A 20,347-nucleotide genomic window follows, 5' to 3' on the forward strand; every position below is an offset into this window, starting at 1 on the left:
GGTAATGCACTTATAAGTCTGCGATCCGCCGTAAAGCAAGAAGACGACGACGCCTCACGCGCCTGCTGTTGAGAACATGCTCAGGAGGATGAGCCAATGCTCAGGACAATTCGAACAGTTCGGACATTGTGTGAATCAGAGGTAAAAAACTATATAAATACTATTCAGTTTCTTGCACAGACCGATCGTTTTGTGTCTTTACACATCAATGTATCGTCACGAGCCGCAGGGTTTAATTTGGTTTTGTTTGTGTATGTTTTTTTTTATCTCAAAGCCGTGATTTCCATTCACCTCCATTATAAGACTGACAGACTGCAACGGTTTGTGTTAAAAATCTTCGTTTGTGTTCTACTGAAGAAACAAAGTCACCTACATCTTGGATGCCCTGGGGGTAAGCAGATCAACATCAAATTTTCATTTTTGGGTGAACTATCCCTTTAAAGTAAAATTAAAGTCAACATAAAATCAAAATTGACCCTATTTACTTTCTTAATGCACATTCCTGGTCTTATTATGCACATTATTACAGAAAATAAATGTTTATTTCATTAAAATTTGTTGGAATATCAATTTTCATCACTTTTGGCTACTGTTGTAGGTATTGCAGACTTTCTAAAATCCTGCCAATAATCAGTGTAGTAATTTATTGTTGGTTAGTGTTAAATAACAGTAGATTAAAAAAAGTTTGCATTTGAATATGACGAGATGCTCTGCATAAATTAAAATCATAAGGAATCTAACGAAGAAGAAAAAAAAAACTTTTTTAGAATTGAACAGAAATCTGAGGTACATTTAATATAATTCTTGTCAAATTGAAACTTGTCAATTGTTCACAAACACTGTTTTGTAATAATTTGTGATTCAGTAAGTGAGTCAAATTAATTTACTAACCGACTGATTTATTGGAGTTTTTGATAGATTAAAAAGAACCGATTCAATTGGATCACAGTGATTGAAATCCACTTTTTATGATCTAATTAATTCATAACAGATCAAATCTGGTCCCACACCGTTTTAACCTTTATGAATAATCAGTTTCACTTTAAAACTTAAAAAAGTTAAATGGGTTGCGAATGCCATTTCATGTTGACTTTAACATAATTAAAAAGATGTTATGCTGCACATCCATGCTCTCCGAGGAGTGTAGATCTGTATGATTAGCACCCAGCTGGATAGAGAACCGTCCCTCTAGCACCCCTTTCAGCCCCCAGACATTTCTTTCTTGCTTTTGCTCTCTCTCTCTCTCTCTCTTTTTTTTTTTCCTGGGGGATGTATCTTGCCCTGGATGGGTGTGGCCGGATGTAAAGTGTGATTTCTTGTTCTGGTTGCTTGTGTTTTTAAAAGCTGCAGAAACACACAGTAGTTTTAGGATATGTGTTTGAGACCAGTGACCCCAGGGATGAAACGTCCTGCTCCATGGAGTCCACCCTTCTCTGTTTTCCCTCAGTCCTTCTCCTGTCTTCTCCTGTTGTTAATGTGCGTAAGCTCTGTTTGTAGCTTACAGCCTCTGATCTCCACTGCATATGAACCAGCTGGGAGACTCAGAGGCCTTCGTGGACATCAGATCTGTGAGGGCACAGTTATGTTATAATCTGTGCTCTCCAAACATGAAAGCAGCAGTAGATTGTGGTGTGTTAGTAGTGTAGGGGCCCAGCTTCTTATGTGTATCTGTGTGTATGTGTGTAAAGGAGGAGCAGCATGCTAACACTTCAGCAAATTACGACGTTGAACTTCTGCACCATCGAGATGCACATATGGAATTTATTAAGAGTGGTGAGTGATCAGTCTCTTGCATCAATAATTCAACACCGCCTTCTTTTCACTGCATAAAGCATTTGGACATTAGACCACAGCAACTGTTCTTTAACCCTTACAGTACATAAAAAAAATTGCAGATTATTTTTGCAGTCCCCATCAGTTTTGACTTGGTGGAATGTAAGCTTCTAAAACAATCATAAGTTCATGTTTTTCAACAAAAAACATATTGTATATAATGAATAATTTCTCATTAATGAGTGAATATGCAACCATTTTCACTTTACATTTGATTAATTTTACCATGTTATAACTACACATACACTTTTTAATAAAATAATGAGAATGTTTCTGAAATTTCAAATTATACAGCAAAACTACAGTGATGCAAGAAAAATGTTTTTATAAGTATTTATGAAATTTTGCATATATCTTTATATAAAATGTAGAAGAACATAATTACCAATGTAAACTCCTTTGAAATCAGTGGGTTTAATTAAAGGGATAGTCAAACATTGTTTTGTGGAATGTAAAATGAGAAGTTTAGGGAAATGTTACTCATGTTTCTGTCATGTTTTATGTTTCTGTTTATCTCATGTTTAATGTGTAGGTGATTTGCACATGGCCGGAAGCACCAGCAGAGACAGTGGGCTGAAGGAAACGGTCACTCTAAAGTGGTGCACTCCACGCACCAACAGTGTAGGTGAGTGGAACTCTGGGAAAAGTTCTCTTCTTTCTTTCATATGACGGATTCCTGATTTTCTCTTTTTTTCTTTTTACAGAACTTCATTATTGTACAGGGGCCTATCGCATTTCTCCGGTAGACGTTAACAGCAGGCCATCTTCCTGCCTCACCAACTTCCTGTTGAATGGTGTGTGTGCACAATCCCTTGTTCCACCATTATTTGTTTCTTATTGAATATATGTTTCACTTGTAAATACTTTTGGTAACAGAGGCTGTGATATGAAAATATGGAAGTAAATGCCTTTTTTGTATCTTTTCCTTTTGTCTGGTGTCTTCCCAGGCCGCTCTGTGCTGCTAGAGCAGCCTCGCAAGTCAGGATCAAAGGTCATCAGTCACATGTTGAGCAGCCATGGAGGAGAAATCTTTCTGCATGTTCTGAACAGCACACGCTCCACACTGGAGGATCCACCCTCCATCAGCGAGGGCTGCGGTGGACGAGTGACTGATTACCGCATCACCGTAAGCTCAACAAGCACTGCTTGACCTAGACTTGTCGTGATTACCATAATTACGAGGTTCCATCCTACAAATGTGTAATTGCAACTTGCTTTATAAACTAACAAGCAAAATGGCAGGAGCTTAAACTGTTAAACATGGTTATAGAGGTACATTAGTAGTGGTGAAGCATTTCACCGTTCACTACAGCAAAGCTACAAATGGATCCAATTTGCAGCTATGCATGTTGCCAACAAATTTGAGGACGTTGATACCTTAGTAGAAAATTGTCACCTCGTAATTACAGCAAATGCAACCACATAAATGCAGCATTGTATAGGGATACATTTATATTTTCTTTGTGGCTGCAGAGTAAATCTTGTTATTATTTGTCTGCAGGACTTTGGTGAGTTTATGCGTGAGAATCGTCTGACTCCATTCCCAGAATCAATGGTAGATGCAGCATGCAGAACTCCAGTCGAGAGAGCCAAATCTCAACTCGAACGGCACACACGATACTGGCCAATGATCATCTCCCAGACTACCATCTTTAACATGCAGGCGGTGAGGGACGCAATCTTAATCTATGGTTCTTAACCACTATGGGCCTCCACAAACTTTCAAGGAGGACGCAAGATGGCTTACTATATTCTATTATATTAATTATATAAATCATAATAATAATAATTTTTATATTCATTTTAATGATCTAACTTAAACTAGATCAAGATATACTGAAATCATACCCCCCCTAATGACGAATTGTTTCACAAAATTAATTGTGGTTAACAAATACATAGTTCTGTTAATATGATAGTATATAGGGGCCTTCAAGGCAAAAAAGGTTGAGTACCACTTATTGTGGTAATTTTTGTGTGTATATTTCAGGTGGTACCGTTAGCTAACCTCATAGTGAAGGACACTCTAACAGATGAAGATGTGCTGACCTGTCAGAAAACCGTCTATAATCTTGTTGATATGGAGAGGAAGAGTGACCCTCTGCCCATCTCAACTGTAGGCTCCAGAGGAAAAGGGCCCAAACGGTGAGAATATCACATCAAGTTTCAATCTAAAGGTTTCAGTTTGTCTTGCTGTGTGGCTTTGGTCCAAAATCTACTGAGCGGCCTCGCTATCTGCTGCTCACATAGTCAGCTGCCTACAGCACGTTAACTGAAATGGAGATATCATTAGTTAGCAAATTGCTAAGCTAGCAATGCTGCCTACATAGGAAGCTCATTTGATTTGGAAATGACAATTGTGTGTGTGTGTGCATAAACCTTCTTCGTTTTATTTGGGAATACATGCTTGCTGTGTATGTTGATGCTGATGTTTTTATCTAAATAGTGATGAGCAGTATCGAATCATGTGGAATGAGTTGGAGACATTGGTAAAGGCTCATGTGGGCACCAGTGAGCGGCACCAGCGTGTGCTGGACTGCATCAGCGCTTGCCGGAGCAAACCACCCGAGGAGGAGGAAAGGAAAAAAAGGGGAAGAAAGAGAGAGGACAAAGAGGACAAAACCGAGAAAAATGGCAAAGACACCGAGGAGAAGGGCTGGACCGCAGACTCTGAGAGGTTAGTGTTAGTGAACAAGATGCTGAAGTTTACATTTACTGTACTGTCAAGTCGCAGCTTGTAGATTAATGACCATGGATTTCCTGATCTGTTTCTAATGTATGTGTCCTTTTTCTCCTCCAGGCTGAAGGGAGTAATGGAGCGAGAGAAGGACGAACAGAGTGAATGTGAGATCATCAAAGATTCACCGGATTCTCCTGAGCCCCTGAACAAGAAACCACGATTAGCTACAGAGGAACAACAGCCTCCAGAAAAATCTAAAGGTTCACATTTATGTTTTATTTGAAAATCAGTCTAAAAGCCTAAACCTAGCTTTACAAGATACAGTGTGTGATTACCAACATGTTCTGCTAATAGAATACACACACATAAATGCTTAAATGCAGCAGCTGCTCCAGGTCCAGTTTACAACGGTGATAAATGTGTTTGTGTGATGTGATACTGACACCTTGAGGTACCTATGTGTGGACCTTCATGATGTTTTTAACACTGACACCCATTAACGAGAAAACTAGTAAAAGAAGCACCAGCTACGTAAGCACAGTCGAGTTACTTGTACAGCACGGCATCATTTTATGGTCAGGATTAGCTGCTACAAGCCGAGTCAGAAAGGTCGTCATCCCAAGTGAGTAAACAGGCAAGTCAGAATGTGACATTATTAGGTACAGCAGCCAATAACATGTAGAAACGGCTGTCAAATACGGTCTCTTCTTTTACAGGTCCTGTGTCTCTACTCACCCTTTGGACCAATAGAATCACTCAAGCCAACTCCAGAAAGCATCAGGAGTTTGCAGGAAGATTGAGTTCAGTGAATAACAAGGCTGAGCTTTACCAACATCTGAAAGAAGAAAATGGGTGTGTTGACCTCATCGTTTGTCTCATTGTGTGCCCTGTGATAGGTCATTTTTTTGTTTACTCACTGTGTTTTCTTCATTAGGATGGATGTTCATGAGAATGGAAAAGCCACCAGATGATGTGTGGAACAGGCCTCTTCTAATCTCTGCAGGATCATTGATTTGTTGAGAGGATGTGATGTGACCTTTGGCATGATATCAAATGATGTTTTCGCCAGGATGCTGGTTTTGTGCCAGACCAAGACGAGCAAGGCGATGTTTTATAAGGACACATTTTTTATATGCTTTAGTTTGTACAGAGTCTGAAATATTCTGAAACAGAATAAAGAAATTGTAAACCGTGTTAATGTTCATGTTTGTGTGCCAATGTAAATGTGCCAATGTAAATGCAGAAAGCATCACCACTTACATCTGGAAATATCAGGGGATGGTAACTTTTGTTCATTACGATATGCCTTGTCACAAATGGCACCCTCAGTCCCTGTGGTCCTCATCCAAGTCCACGTTTTGGTGATGTAATGCCAAACGTTCATTGTGGCCACAAAAAGGCACTTTTGAGCACCCTTTGGTAGCATAAAATGACAAAGGGGTAGCCCTGTACCAAATGGCTTACTTCATGTGCACTTGCGGTCTTGTGGACTCACAATGGCCCACATGAGCATGTGTCTGTTAAGTCCACCCAATCATAGAGCGTCTCATTTGTCTTTTTAGGTTTCAGAAAGGTGCTCATCAGCAGCCCCTTGTCTTTATCTGGGCCCACACTAACATTCTACCCAGCAGTATTATGTCACAAAATCTGGAGGATTTTTGAGGAAGACCACAAGGGCTTAGGGTGACATTTGAGACAGGGCCATAGACATGTGGGCCACAGCCATATCACCCTGCAGCCCAAGACTGGTTGCCCACTGAAGCTAAGCAGGGTTGAGCCTGGTCAGTACCTAGATGGGAGACCTCCTGGGAAAACTAGGTTGCAGCTCAGACTTCTGTTAGAAAGAAGCCATTAGGGAAATCAAGGTGTTTGAACTTAGTCAGGTCTTTAACCAGCTGGACACCCTCATTAAGCTGAGACGGGGATTGTTCTGATATTTTTAGGACCAGCTTTGTGGTTACTTTTTGTAACTGTTGCCAGTCTGAATGAATCTCTAAATCTGAACTACTGAAAAATATCTGAACACAGAATAACACAATTGACCAGTTGTGTAATAAGCTAAACACACATAAACATAAAGGAGTTCTAGGTTGCTGACTGCAAAAAAAAAAAAAGACAGTAAACAGCGATGCTCTATTCCAAATTTATTTCATTTTTTACAGTGTTAATGAGCCTTTTCCACTGATGGCATAGTTTTTGCTGCTCGATAAACATGTCAACATAAATCTTTTCAATGTGTTTTCCAGGCATCTGACACTTCTCAAGAAGGAAGTAGTTTAACACAATTTGTTAAAAATAGAGCTAAATAGAAGTCTGTTGGCCAAAGGGATTTTGGTACTGCATTAAAGGTTAAAACTTGTGACGTCTGATCTTAACTTTCAACTGAGCTTAATGTTTTAGTCTCACCTGTGTGCATAGCAGCAGGCGATAGAATACAAACTGTTAATTTCTAATGCACACACATCAGTCCCAAACTTCAAGCCTGTTACAACTGCACAGATATTTATACAGGCATTTAGCGCAGTCCATGTTACACCTTAATACAGCCCAGTTGAGTTTACACCTGTATTAAGTGCCATAGGTGGATCCTCAGGCCTCTCACACAAGCTTAAAACTGAACGTCAGTGCATGCATCCTAACAATGCTAAAAAATAAACACATTTAGTTTATTTTAGCTGTTTAGAGAGCGGTGTGCATTTTTTTCATCTATGTTAAAAATAGTCCTCTTTGCTACTTATTGATATGTTGCTCTATGCTATTTACACTTTTTTTCTTTTAGTAAGGCATGCTTCTGAAACGTTCCCCTCGTCACACAGAGATGTTTTTGTTCTTCAAGTCAGCCGAATGCTCTTTTGCAGATCATCTGAGCAACAGTTCTATGTGAAATAAACACAATACTACTCCAAAAATAAAATACTCCATAAATGTAGAAGCAGATGGTTTTTGGTTTTAATGTATAGATACTGTAAGCAAAGCTTTAAACCAAACCTGTTTTTTGTTTAAATGATTCAATCATCCATGAACATCAAAATTAAAATTTTTGATTTTGGCAAAATAGTGTTTTCTGGAGAAGAAAAAAAATCTGTAAGCTTAATTCGTTTACAAAATATCAAAACAAGTCCAGAAGCTACTACAGCAAATCTAAATGAGCACTTCCTTACAGACGCTTCCAAGAGCTCCTTGCTTATGTCCATATTAAATGTAAAAATAAAATGTCATTCTGCATCTGTGTGAATGTAGCTTTAAGGGAAGCAGGTGCTACTACAGTTAAAAAGAAAATGTCATAAACATAATATTTTGGAGCTGCTTCCTTCTGTTTTTTGTTTAAATGATTCAATCATCCATGAACATCAAAATTAAAATTTTGGATTTTGGCAAAATAGTGTTTTCTGGAGAAGAAAAAAAATCTGTAAGCTTAATTCGTTTACAAAATATCAAAACAAGTCCAGAAGCTACTACAGCAAATCTAAATGAGCACTTCCTTACAGACGCTTCCAAGAGCTCCTTGCTTATGTCCATATTAAATGTAAAAATAAAATGTCATTCTGCATCTGTGTGAATGTAGCTTTAAGGGAAGCAGGTGCTACTACAGTTAAAAAGAAAATGTCATAAACATAATATTTTGGAGCTGCTTCCTTTTGCACATACGCACAATTACAAACCTTTACATTCATGCAGATATTCATGACTTCCAGAACACTTTGGTTTGATAAGAAATAAAGTTCTAAAAACTAGTAAAAACACTTAAGATTTGCTTAAAATATATGCAGCTGGTGTGATATTTGCTAGTATGTGGAAAAAAAGACAACTCCATATAAGGATTTTAGTGAGATCAGCTAAATAAAAAAATAAAACTATTCAGTGTCAGAAATAAAATGCATTTATTGGCCAAAAAGGTTCACTTGAAAGCTTATTGATAAGCCACTCATTGCGACTTATGAGTAACTACAATGTACTTGCATAATTTAAAAGGATTCTATTTAAAATGTAGCTGTTCATCACAAAACCAGGTTTCTTTTTGCTTCATTTTAAAAGGTAACAAATTTCACTTGCCACAAGCTGCTTTCATGCAAAAACACCTCTCTTACGCACTCTCACACCGTTTTAAAATATTGCATGCACCTGTTTTCCTGATTAGTGCGATCAAACGCAGGAAATGATTCTTCAGCTTTTAAGATTTCAGTAAAATTCCACAGCAGATGTTTTGGCCAATAAAGTGCAAACTAAGGCGAAACATGCACCACCCCTTTTCTTTGAGCTTTCATCACGACTATGAGCCATAAAATATAAACTGCATAATTTATCATCCTCAACGATCTCTTTGCATCTCCCTAAAATTCCTGCTGCTTGCATAATCGCATTGAGTATGAGGTTTACCTGGAGATTCAGAAACATTCTAGAAATGAAAGACATCATGATGCTGCATTTTCTAACTTGCACCAGAAGGTCGATAGATTGAACATAGGCTGAGGCAGCATGTATTCTGTCTGTTTTTCTGTACGAGTTCAGTAGTTGCCATGTTCAAGACATATTCAAAGCCTTACTGCGCTTTGGGTCCAGTGAAAGTGAGCATACATTCAGCTGGAGATGTCTTTGTAGGATTTGGAGAAAGCACTGATTGGGTTGGATTAGTCAAACAGCCATCAAGAGGAAGCAATCATCACCGTAAAAACACTCACTGCTTGTTGATGAATCTGTAAAGCAAACAACATACACTACTATAATTCCAGGGAGTATGATCTCTCCAAAGGAAATCTTCATGGTCTCAAGAGTGATATGGAGTCATAGAGGAAGTGCAGATTTTGTTTAAATGTTGATGCCGGGTGCAAAATCAGACATAGATGCCTTCTGGGTTAAAGGGCGTGTTCAGCGAGCTCTGCAGAGCTCGTAGGTCAGCGGGAAGTTGTCGAGCTGATCCAAGCCGCTTCAGAGATCCAGACTGATTTTCTGACTCTACATAGATAAAACAAAGAGTGACTTTACCTGTAAAGTACACTTTAAAATTGACACATTGTGTTTAAGAGTTTAGAAACATATGTTATTGGTTGGTTACATTAGGTTAAATGAAGAACAAAACAAAGTATGTCTGTGTTTGTACCTGTGTTAGCTTCCTCCTCACCAGGGTCTGCTGGTAGAACTGTTACTTTGGTGCCAGTCTGTTGAATAAACTGTTGAAGGTTCACCTGCCTCAGCTCCTTAGTTAACTGTTCCAGTTCCTGCTCTCTCTTCTAAATGAAACAATCAAAGGTTTAAAAAAATCTAACCACCAAAACAGACAAATTTCCCTTTTCGTACTGTTCACATTTTTTTAAAGAAAGAGGGGCCAAAAGAGTGTGCTCCAAAACCTGCCTTACTATCATTTGTTACTTCGACAGTCCATAGAGAATTTAGTGCTCTAAATACAAGTGTATCTGTGTTATGTAACATTCCTGGTGAATACAAACTATACTGGGACATCCTGCTCCTTCACTTCATCTGTAAGCTCTGGCAAAGATCTTTTACATAATATCCGTGACCATTACCCTCCACCCCCACCCAGCTCCCTTAACATGCTGCAAAGCCGATTAGTAGCATTGTTGGAACTTAAGGCCAAAGAGTCCAAAACAAACAGCTGCAGTTCACACGATTTCAGCAGAGCCATGCTTGTACTGTATGGAACAAAGTACTGGCTATTCATTAGTACTTTGCTTCATAGGTTGATGTCACACTTGGTTAGAGAACATTGGATTTACTACCAAAACTTTATATGCACAGAATAGCACTTGAGTATATCCTCCATTGATGCACTGCAAGAGATGCAAAGACTGTATACTGCTCTCTGATGGAACAGCTATGACAGGATTGTCCAATCCTGCTCCTGGAGGGCCAATTTCCTGCAGAGTTTAGCTCCAACCTGCACCAACACACTTGCCTGGAAGTTTTTAGTGATCCTGAAGACCTGGTTCAGGTGTGTTTTATTAGGATTTGAGCTAAACTTTGCAAGATAGTGGTCCTCCAGTATCAGGACTGAACAGCCCTGAGCTATGAGATATAAATATTTTGGAAATGCTTACACTATTCCACCTCTGCATGCTCCCCAAGTCATCAGTAGTAATTCACTTCTACTATTTTGGACAAATTGCTTTCATACAAACTACAAACTTGAATACTTGGTTTACTGTTGTGCACCTGATTTTGGAAAACAACTTCACACTAAAAAAATCAACCAGACTTGATGTCAAATAGATTTGGTCCACAACAAAATATCTATTTGTGAAAGCAAGTCAATTCTTATCACTTTCAACTGTTAGTTTAAGTGAATTGTGATCTTCCTTCAGGCGATCTCACCTGTAGTCTAATGTTTGACTGGCCAAGTGAGAGCTCCACAGCTCTGCAACTGCTCTCCAGTCTTGCAGCCTGCTGCACTTGCATGTCCAGCTCGGCACAGGCCTTATCCAGTCGCGACCGGACCTCCATTTCATCCGCTAGCTGTGTCTCCATCAGCTCTTGTTGCAGGCACTCTGCCTCCAGCCCTGCTTCCATGCACTGAATACGTGCCAGGTACTCTCCCAGTTGCTCCTCGCACTCCTGTACACGACTGCGCAGTTCCTGCAGCTGCTCACAAAGTTGCCTCTCATTGTCCTGCTCAATCTTCAGCTCATTCTCCCAGAATTCATGCTCCTTCATCTCCGCCTCATTCCTACGGACCTGCTGCTCTAGTTTGACCAGCTCCTCTTCTTCTTCCTCTGTCAATTGCTGCTGCAACTCAGTCTCGCAGCATTGCAGTTTCTGCTCTAGGATGCACAACTTGTCCTTCTGCAACTGCACCAGGCGGGACAGCTCCTGTGTAGGGGCCGGAGTGCTGCTGCGGTTTGTGTTTACCGTTCTCTGCTTGGTATCACCCTCACGATTCTTCCCGAAGATGTCACGTAACCCCTTGGCACCACCGGTGAAGGTGAGGGACTTGCGTTTTGGTTCACGACGTTTGAGAGAACGGTCGTTGGCTGTGGGGCGGAGCTTTGCCATGGGAGGGAGACTTTGGCGGTATAAGCTGCGCTCAGGGGCTCTTGCAGAGGTGTCCGAGGTGGGGCGCTCACTCAGAGATGGGCCTGTACGTTGAAGCACCAACTGCACATCACTAGCGTACTGACCCCACTTATTCAGAGAAACTACAGGATTCTCATGGGGCGCCAGGTGCCTCTCTGTCTCGCGCCATTTTTCAATCAGTGTGTAGCGACCAGTCCGCCCTGCAATACAATACTTTTACATTATCAACACTTTATAGACATTGAATAAAATATGTGTAATTTGCTCTGTACTGCCAGTTGTAGCTTCTAGTTTCAGTTAAAGTGTAATTTCTGCTTAAGTGTCAAAAATCTGAATTGCAAAAATAATGATTGTATTTGAACAAGTTTCCCAAACATTCCCCCAATCTGTCATTAGTCAGCCAAACAGGTAGTCCCCCTCCAAAATCAGGCCACTGGTTGAGCCTCTGTTACTTTGTCGGGATATTCAAACAAACACACCATTGTTCGTTAGCAAATCCATATCCTTTATGCTCTTGGAAAATTAACCTATGAATGACTTACATATGGTTAGACTAAAATATTTGAACATACTACACTACACACTTCAACTTTAATAAAACTGTATGGCTAAACAGAGAAGCAAGCAGACATACAAGCTTATAAGATTTAACTTTCCAAAGGAAATTCATCCAACATTCACCAGAGATCAGGCGCCTCAGTGGCACAGAGACTGCACTTATTCATGAAATAATGAAATAAGACACAGTCTAATTTTTTCTAGTATGGGGTGATGGGGTCGAACTCAGAGACTAGAAGGGACAATACTGCATTTCACTGCTCCAATCTCTGATCTCAAAGAGGGTTTGTTGTCAAGGAGACAACCATAGTGAGAGTTATGTTGTGTAAAAAAACTGAAGAAAGGAGGAAGGAGCTTGGAAGGGAACATGCAAAAAAAAAAAAAGGAAAGAAGTTCTGTTAAAAATTGTGGTACAAGTTATTCACCAATCAGATTGTGTTTTGAGTATGTAAAAGTGGCCAAAACCCTATTTGGGTCTAAATATGCCTATACAGATGTTCTACATTAAATTTAGTGTCTCACCTATTGCTTGTGCCAAAGCGATGACAACCTCTTGACATGTGGTGACTTCTGTGACCCCGCAGACGATGCGCTGCACTCCATCCACCCATACCTTCAGCTCCATGCCTCTCATCTGGATGATGTCATTCCTCACCTCTGCAGGCACCCGTTACTTGCTCTCTGGTCTGCATGCTGCTCTTATCACTGCTTGAAAGACCAAAGAACTGTTTGTGCTAATTCCACTTACATAAGAAATTATTTAAAGGGGTCATATGATGCTTTTTTAAAGATCATTATTTTGTGAATTTGGTGTAACAGAATATGCTGACATGCTTTAATGTTAAAAAAACACATTATTTTTCAAATACTGTACATTATTGTTGGTCCTCTATGCCCCGCCTCTCTCAAACGCTTCGTTTTCTACAAAGTCCCTCCTTCCGACAAGTGCAGTCTGCTCTGATTGGCCAGCTGACCCAGTGCATTGTGATTGGCCGAACACCGCAAGCACTCGTCGGAAATGTAACGCCTCTTACCATAATCGCGAGCTTCATCTTTCAAAATAAATGTAAAGACAGTAAATAATGTCATTAGTTTTACCATCAGTTCAAGCCCGAAAGGGGAACAGACACAGTAATGATGCAGTACACAAGTATAAATACCTCTCTGTATTCAGAGCCTTCTTCAATAACAGTGACCTTACTAGCACTTGGTTCTTTATGATACTCCATCCATAGTGTCGGTCCGGCAGACGGCATCTTTAGCTCCTTGTGTAGGGAGGGTTTCTAACGTGTGCTGCAGTTCTAAAGTTTTACTCCAAGCTTGCTCACACAAGCCCTGATTTGATATTATCCTCAAATCCGGCTCACAAATCAATTTTCACGTACTGCACTGTGGTTTGGCCTTTTTTGTTATCCTGTTGTTCTCTTAAGGATTGTTATGCGGGAAATATCTACACTGGATGAGCCAGTTGCAGTGTGTGACTAGTTGATGGACATCCTGTTTTTATGATACACCGCGAAGCTACCCCAACCACTTTATTTTGCCCGCCTGACTTGATATATATATATATAACAATAGATAGATAGATTTTAGAGTCTGATAAGAGTGAAATCATTCTTTTGGATCAATTATTATATGTATCAATACTATGTATAGTCAAAATGGATAGTTGAAAAAAAAACTGTTCAACTGCCCTCAATGCAGAACACTCTTAACTAAGTATTTTGAGTATAAGACTCCTGCATTAAAAGATCACTTAAACAAAGTATGTTAACACAAATACCACACAGAATATGTTTAAAACTCCCAATTCCAGATGTGTTGTCAGGTAAATATTATTGTTGCAACAAATGTTTTTGTTGTGCACGTTTTATTTACTTCATATCATTGGTAAGGAAAACTTTGGTATAGACTGATGCCTGTCCTCCTCTGTGGCAGTGTACTGAGTGATGAGAGTGATTTATTTAGGTATGAACCGCTCAAGCAGATGAACTGGTCCAAACAGGCCTGTGTGAACAGTATGGATGGCACCCACTCCCATGAGACGCACTCATAAAGGATAAGTGAGATGAGCTGTACACCCTTGACAGGTAATAAGTCTAATAAGTGTGTGTTGTGAAGAGAGACAGTCCTCTGTTTGTCTCTCATTCTGTCTGTCTCCAGGAGTGTTTGGGCTGCTGAAATCTGAAGTGGTCTCTGATGGGCAGTGGGAAATATCTTGATATGCCATCTAACACCCAGCTGATATCCATGATAACTGGATATCAGCATAGTGCAATCAGTATGTCAACACTATGCAAATACAGTTTCAGCAAACCCCTAACCCTAATTATTCCCTCAAATGGCACAGATATCATCCCTAAATGTGTGCTATGGATATTAAAATACCTCATAATGTGAAACCTGTTGAGAAAGGGTGCACTATAACGTATTAAAGTTGCGATGTAAAGACAATAGTGGCATCTCTTATTCTGTATTGTGATGTACATCCGAGTGAAACAAATCGAAAAAGAATTTTGTTTTTAGAAATGTAAGGCAGGGGGTTCTGTCCATCAGTTGCTGATTGAATGGAGGCAGATCTGAATGCAAGAAACAGGTTTAAGTGAACTAAATCATTGGAGAAGTCCCAGCCAAGGTGAATCATTACTTTAATCCATTTTAATTTACTTTTCGTTGTTATGCCTCCCACAAATACTCTAGACTAGAAAGGACGTAACAGATGAATAAGATGCACTTACAAAATAGGGTAAATGTCCATTTCACGTCAACCTTAAATGATTGGATTACCTGGTGGATGATATCAAAAAAATCCCAAATTGAAGGAGGTATCCAAGCAAGAATAACAGAGACAGAGGGTTGGGTTCTTTTGACATCTATAGCAACCACAAGGAACACCCTATAGTAACCACCTTGAAATGCACTTAAAACAGCTTAGAACTGCTTAGCAACCACTCACAACATCCTAACTTTTGCATGTGCAAGCATCACTCACATTTTCTAAATATCTTGTTTTAATTCTGTCCTGGTGTGTGTTTTGATACTCTTGACATCATGTTCTAATCGGTCTCTCTTGGGCAGAGACATCAGGCCAGGAAGTGTAATCATTCACTTCTGCTTTAGAAATCTCTCACGAGCTTGATAATTCAGTTCAGTCCTACCCGTCCAGCAAAGCGGCATACAGTTAGGTGGTATTGTTTTCTTGTATGTTTTAAACACTGCATCAAAGCCCTACCCCCAACAGTATTATGTGTCAGCTGCAGAATCTGTGTTTAACTTTATATACATGATACAGGCATCTGCTCCTGACGAGCTTTGGCTCCATGACCTGGGGCTAAATTTAACAAACTCAAGGTTTTGGCGGCCTGTTGGTGTAAGGTACAGCCAAGACAGCTGCTAAGGAGATGTAACACGTCTAAACTCACATTCCAGTCGACTCACATGTCTGATGTCTGTAAACACAGATCAGTACAGCACATATGGCTGGATGCAACTGTAACCCCATTGGGTGTAACGTTCCCTGCATGCTATAGTGCTCTCACATGCTCTGTCATGTCAATGTTGTCCATCCATTCTGCTATACTAACTCAGGGCTGTTGAATATAACAGTCAAAAGTTTATCAAACTACTCGGGGTAGCTGTCATATTTGTTGGCACGAATTGAAACTAAGAGGTGAGGGTTGGCAGTACAGTCCTTTCAATATGTTGGTCTGTTGTATAATTTAGTGTCAATTGTTTATTCAGCAAAACTTGTGTCAAATTAAACTTGGTGTCTACCATGACTATGGTCAGTACAACATATTCCAGATCTTTCAACAGGTCTGCTGTTTCAGAGACACATTTTGAGATGAAAGCTTGTTCCACTGTCTAGCATTTCAGTCGCTGTAATTCTTGGAGTTTTATCTACAGCACTCGAAAAACTCCTCAGGACCCTAACGGTGTGTGTGGACTGTAGTGGGGGGCTGTTCTAACAATGGTCCAGACAAACACAAAGGTCTGCTGGAGAGACGCCCACCCCTGCAGGCCTCACAGCATGACTGGACACAAACAATCCATCTCCATAGTGATGCTTTCGCAGCTTTGTGAATCTCTCACATGGCCGGCTGTGACCGGCCTGGGAACTAACAAACACCAGCAATTAAGGAACAACAATCTCTTTATTTTAACTTTTGTCCATGTCCCACTATATAACTTTGTCCTGTCAGGGGTTCCCAGCTGATCAACGCACCAATGAGTCACAAACTGACACTGAATTAAAGCCATTTAAAATAAAATTGTTTGTCAGTACAGCCTCATTTGAGGATGAGAAACCCCATTCATTAACTCAATGTAACTTTAGTCTGAGGTGAATGTCACAGTAAGTGGCTTTATCACACACAACAATGTGGGGGAAGGGATGCTGGATGTATGCATACCATGCAGTTCAACATAAAGTTTAATTTAGGTTATTTGAACAAAATAATAATTCTGCTTTTGAGCAAGAAAGAGCTTAATCTTGTTTCTCTTTACAATGTATAGTAAACATTTCTCCTTCGGCATTCATTGTTAAATAATGTGAGAACTATGTTTAAACAACCCTTTGTGAGATGTTTTCTTTAGATAGTTTGACAGTCATTGCTTGTAAACTTTGCCATTGCATAGGCATTTAAACAATATGTTAAAACTAGATTTTTTAATTTTTTAATACTTGCCCGTAGAAAAAAAAAACTCACCACCACAATGACACTAGTATAAGGTGTTCGGAGTGGTTTCAGATTTGGAATTGTGTTTCTATGTGGTTACTAGGGTGTTCTGGCTCAATCTGAGTGTTCAGATTGGTATCTTCTACCAATCTGAACGCTCAGATAAATGAATGCACACCTTTCTGCAACACAATTTGAGGTGACACTTAAAGCACCAATTATTTAGTTGTTCTGTCTCAAATAATTTGTTGTGGTTCTATCTTATCTGTTTCTTTTTCGACTGAGGAACAACAGCCTGGCCAGTGTTGCCACTTTGCAGACAAACTAATTAATGCAAAATAAGCTGAACGTATAGAGTATGTGCAGTTAGAAAAAAAATTGCACTGTATGCGCACAGTATGTATACTATGCTGTTTATGAAATGTATCGCACATTGCGCACATATCCTAACATACATGTAAAAAGGCGATTTTCTCTCTTTTTCTGCAACTGTATTCTTATTGCACAGCAGACAAATCCCTTCATATCCTTGAGGTGGACAGTGTAGGTTCAAAAGAGGGAAGTGAACTGTCTGTGAACTATGACATGCACTTTTATTAGAAATGCAGGGATGCCCTAAACGTCATTCACACAGTCCCGTGGTTACACACATACTGTACGCACAGACCAAACATTTTCGGCATTTTATAAACTATCAATGAGTAGAACTGGAAATCTCTGGGTGCAGATCTCGTCTGCCTACCGGTAATCCATCAAAAGCTTTCTGCAGCCTACATCAGATCCTGATCTGCATTGTCATGCATTTATTCATGATATTACATTTCCATCTCTCATCACAGTTCCATCTCACTACCTCTGTACCGTTGTCTACTCAGTCTTCAATCGGCTTTCCTGCTCTCCTCAGCTCTCAATCACTTTCTTCTCTCTTCCTCTGGTAGGTTCACGTTATTCACGATCAGCCGATTTGATCAGTGGGTGTTTGATGAGCCAGCTGTTGTCATATAAAAGAGTGTGTAATGAGCGGCTGAGGTATGTGTAATTGGTTGCGAGCGAGTCAGTTCTGTGAATGAGGCATGTGTAAACAGATCTATGAGTGAGGCAGAGGAAGGTGGTGTCCGACAGCTAAAAAAAATGCACATACAAATCCTGTGTTTGCACAATATCCTGGCTACTAAAATGACTCCGTCTGGTCTATTTTTGATTGGCCTTGCCCTGCCTGCTATGTCTGAAGGAGTGGTTGAAAGAAGTATGTTGAAAATGAACTAATGTACTAAAAATTTCAACATAGTTCAATTTTGTCCAATAAATAAGCAATGTATTCATTAAATATTCACTTGGTTATCTCTGAAGCACTCTTGAATTTGTTCTAGATCATCATATGTGATAATAACATCTTATTATGGAATGTGGTCTAGGACCTGTATCCCTAACAAACAACAGTTTTAGTATGAAGGCACCCTTTGGTTTTTACACACGTCACAGTGTGTCAGTAAGCAAGCAGCTCTATAAAAGAGGGGTGAATTTATCATAATTGACAGTAAAATTGAGAGAGTGGACATGTAGAACATTTAAATCTGATGCAGATAAACATAAATTAAAACCTGCTGTAAAGCACATTACCTTAATAACAAAGGCATATACAGCCGTTTGGGCTCTACTGCTTTATTCTTGTGTAAGTTCTGATAGTCGGTTTGTAATCAAGCCAGCTTAACAAAAACAGTCCTATCTATTAATAAGAATGCATATAACTTTGCAGTTTGTATGACAGTATGTGTAAACTTTGAAGGTGTTGGAGCCCGAGTTGTTTGTGTTGTGTTCAGTTGTTTAAGACTGTTTGATGATCACGTTCATAACTTTAAAATAATACATCATTTAGCAACATTACATAATGCCTAATGCATTATATGTCATTTACTATCCACCTTATTTTTAACATAAGAACGGGTGTGGCATTTTAAACACTTTGTCAGCCACTTCTACTTGTTTTAGGTGTACAAAAAGAGTCTGTTATGCTGCTTGATGTTGCAAATGTATATATTTATTATTTTATTATCATAATCATAAATCTATTTACTGCACTTTGTTATTCTTTTAGTTATTTACATATAGCAGCTAGTGAATCGGAGGTCACACAGTCACAAAAAATTAATTTAAAAAAATAAAGTGACAGAATTGTCATTTTTGGGGGAACTGTCCACTGAACATATTAGTATGCATTTCAATAATTGCGTTGTCAGGAAACTGATTCAAATATTTCACACATTCATACTTAAATGTGCACTACTGATCTTAAGAATATTAACAGTAAGACCGGGGCTAGTTGTCGCACTTTTGCTCCAGTGAATGCTTTTGAAAGCAATTTCTGTATTGGCACATAACTTAAGGTTTACACAAATACACAACAGAGGGGCATGTTGTCACACAATTTGGGGTAAGTGACAATGGACCATACCATTAAATAGCTTAACACATTTTGATTCCAAACCTTATGAATACTCAGATACAACCACTGTGACAACTAGCCCCAGTCCCTTATTATGTCTAATATTGACTCATTGATGAAATTTACTATAAAACCTTCAGTCGTAGTTAGTGTTTATGGGATGCAGTGCTGTGTGTTTGTAAGTTTAGGAGGGGCTGCGGGCCTGCTACTGATCTGATTGAAAACACATTGACCATCACACTGTCATTCAACCCGTTGAAACGCATATCAGTAGATCTGGGCTGGTGATAAAGCCCTGACATTGACAGCACACTCGGGCTCATGTCATGCGTCTGTTCTCCAGCGCGTTCGTGAAACGCATCCCGTCACAACTAGTATTTAAAGATGCCCCATGAAAACACATAAAATACATGTCACCCTTCTCTCGAGCTTTCCCGACGGTCTAAAACACGGTGCGGAGACGTTTATTTGAAATCATTTCCGTACCTGCGTGTGTCTGCAGTCCCGGACCGCTACAATCCTCAGTCCGGGTCCACTAAGCTCCGCCAGAGCAGAACCGAGATTTAAGCAGATGATGTGGTTTTCCTTTCAGTGTTTCGTAAAGACTGCCTTCATTTGATGTCCGTAAATGTAGTCCGGTTAGGAGGGTCCGCGCGCTGAAGTTGAGTGTGGCCCGTTACATCAGCAGCAGCAGCAGCTCTGCTCTCAAGCGAGTAAATAGAGTGAGCGCTAGCGGGACACCGCAAGGCATCATGGAGCGAGCACTTTAAAGCTGCACAGCCCACACTGAACAAATGTGTGCTCAGTCACACACACACACACACACACTGCATGTACCGCACATTTAGCGGTTATAGAGCAAAGTCTGTAGATTGTATTAAAATTACAAATTGGTAACGCTTTCACGTTTTTAACAAAGTAACTACGCTATTTATTAGATGCTTAGACACTAAAAGTGGTACCTGAAGCCCACTCAGTGAAAACATTCACTCATATACCTAATCTTTAGACCAAGTCTGCAAACCCACAAGCACATTACTTGCTTTAAACTCATGTTGCTACTGTAAAACAAACTTTTTGCAAAACTCTAAACAGTACACACATCATTCAACTAACAGCTCTTTTGGT

General features: G+C 39.7%; 2 protein-coding genes across 6 annotated transcripts in view; one reads left to right on the forward strand and one right to left on the reverse strand.

Moving 5' to 3' along the window:
• Window positions 1–5,727, forward strand: part of LOC107589038 (protein asunder homolog) — an 11,176-nt gene extending 5,449 nt beyond the window's left edge. For all 4 annotated transcript variants that reach the window (XM_016277334.1, XM_016277335.1, XM_016277336.1 and 1 more), the window contains 10 exons: window positions 1,689–1,773; window positions 2,366–2,458; window positions 2,538–2,627; window positions 2,781–2,959; window positions 3,335–3,499; window positions 3,824–3,978; window positions 4,280–4,510; window positions 4,634–4,773; window positions 5,230–5,365; window positions 5,448–5,727. In XM_016277334.1, the coding sequence (XP_016132820.1) occupies window positions 1,689–1,773; window positions 2,366–2,458; window positions 2,538–2,627; window positions 2,781–2,959; window positions 3,335–3,499; window positions 3,824–3,978; window positions 4,280–4,510; window positions 4,634–4,773; window positions 5,230–5,365; window positions 5,448–5,484 (1,311 nt within the window). In that variant the 3' untranslated portion in view covers window positions 5,485–5,727. The remainder of the gene's footprint in view (window positions 1–1,688; window positions 1,774–2,365; window positions 2,459–2,537; window positions 2,628–2,780; window positions 2,960–3,334; window positions 3,500–3,823; window positions 3,979–4,279; window positions 4,511–4,633; window positions 4,774–5,229; window positions 5,366–5,447) is intronic.
• Window positions 5,728–7,832: 2,105 nt separating this feature from the next.
• LOC107589039 (ras association domain-containing protein 8-like) lies at window positions 7,833–19,989 on the reverse strand. 2 transcript variants are annotated; one of them, XM_016277339.1, is made up of 5 exons: window positions 19,706–19,989; window positions 12,620–12,802; window positions 10,841–11,739; window positions 9,612–9,741; window positions 7,833–9,466 (listed from the first exon to the last, which is right to left on the reverse strand). In XM_016277339.1, the coding sequence occupies exons 2-5, from the start codon at window positions 12,729–12,731 to the stop codon at window positions 9,345–9,347; spliced, it is 1,263 nt and encodes a 420-aa protein (XP_016132825.1). In that variant the 5' UTR covers window positions 12,732–12,802; window positions 19,706–19,989; the 3' UTR covers window positions 7,833–9,344. The 2 variants fall into 2 exon arrangements, with proteins under 2 accessions (XP_016132825.1, XP_016132826.1); XM_016277340.1 differs by having other exon boundaries at window positions 12,620–12,805.
• Between the last annotated feature and the right edge of the window lie 358 nt (window positions 19,990–20,347).

This window comes from Sinocyclocheilus grahami, unplaced genomic scaffold (assembly GCF_001515645.1).
Source record: "Sinocyclocheilus grahami isolate Dianchi unplaced genomic scaffold, SAMN03320097.WGS_v1.1 scaffold111.1, whole genome shotgun sequence".
In the NCBI taxonomy this organism is placed as follows: Eukaryota; Metazoa; Chordata; class Actinopteri; order Cypriniformes; family Cyprinidae; genus Sinocyclocheilus; species Sinocyclocheilus grahami.

Coding starts and splice junctions, on each gene's coding strand:
- LOC107589039 (XM_016277339.1), bottom strand. CDS start 12,731: ATGAGAGGCATGGAGCTGAAGGTATGGGTGGATGGAGTGCAGCGCATC. Junction 9,742..10,840: donor AGTCAAACATTAGACTACAG/GTGAGATCGCCT, acceptor TGTTTCATTTAG/AAGAGAGAGCAGGAACTGGA. Junction 9,467..9,611: donor TGAGGAGGAAGCTAACACAG/GTACAAACACAG, acceptor TTATCTATGTAG/AGTCAGAAAATCAGTCTGGA.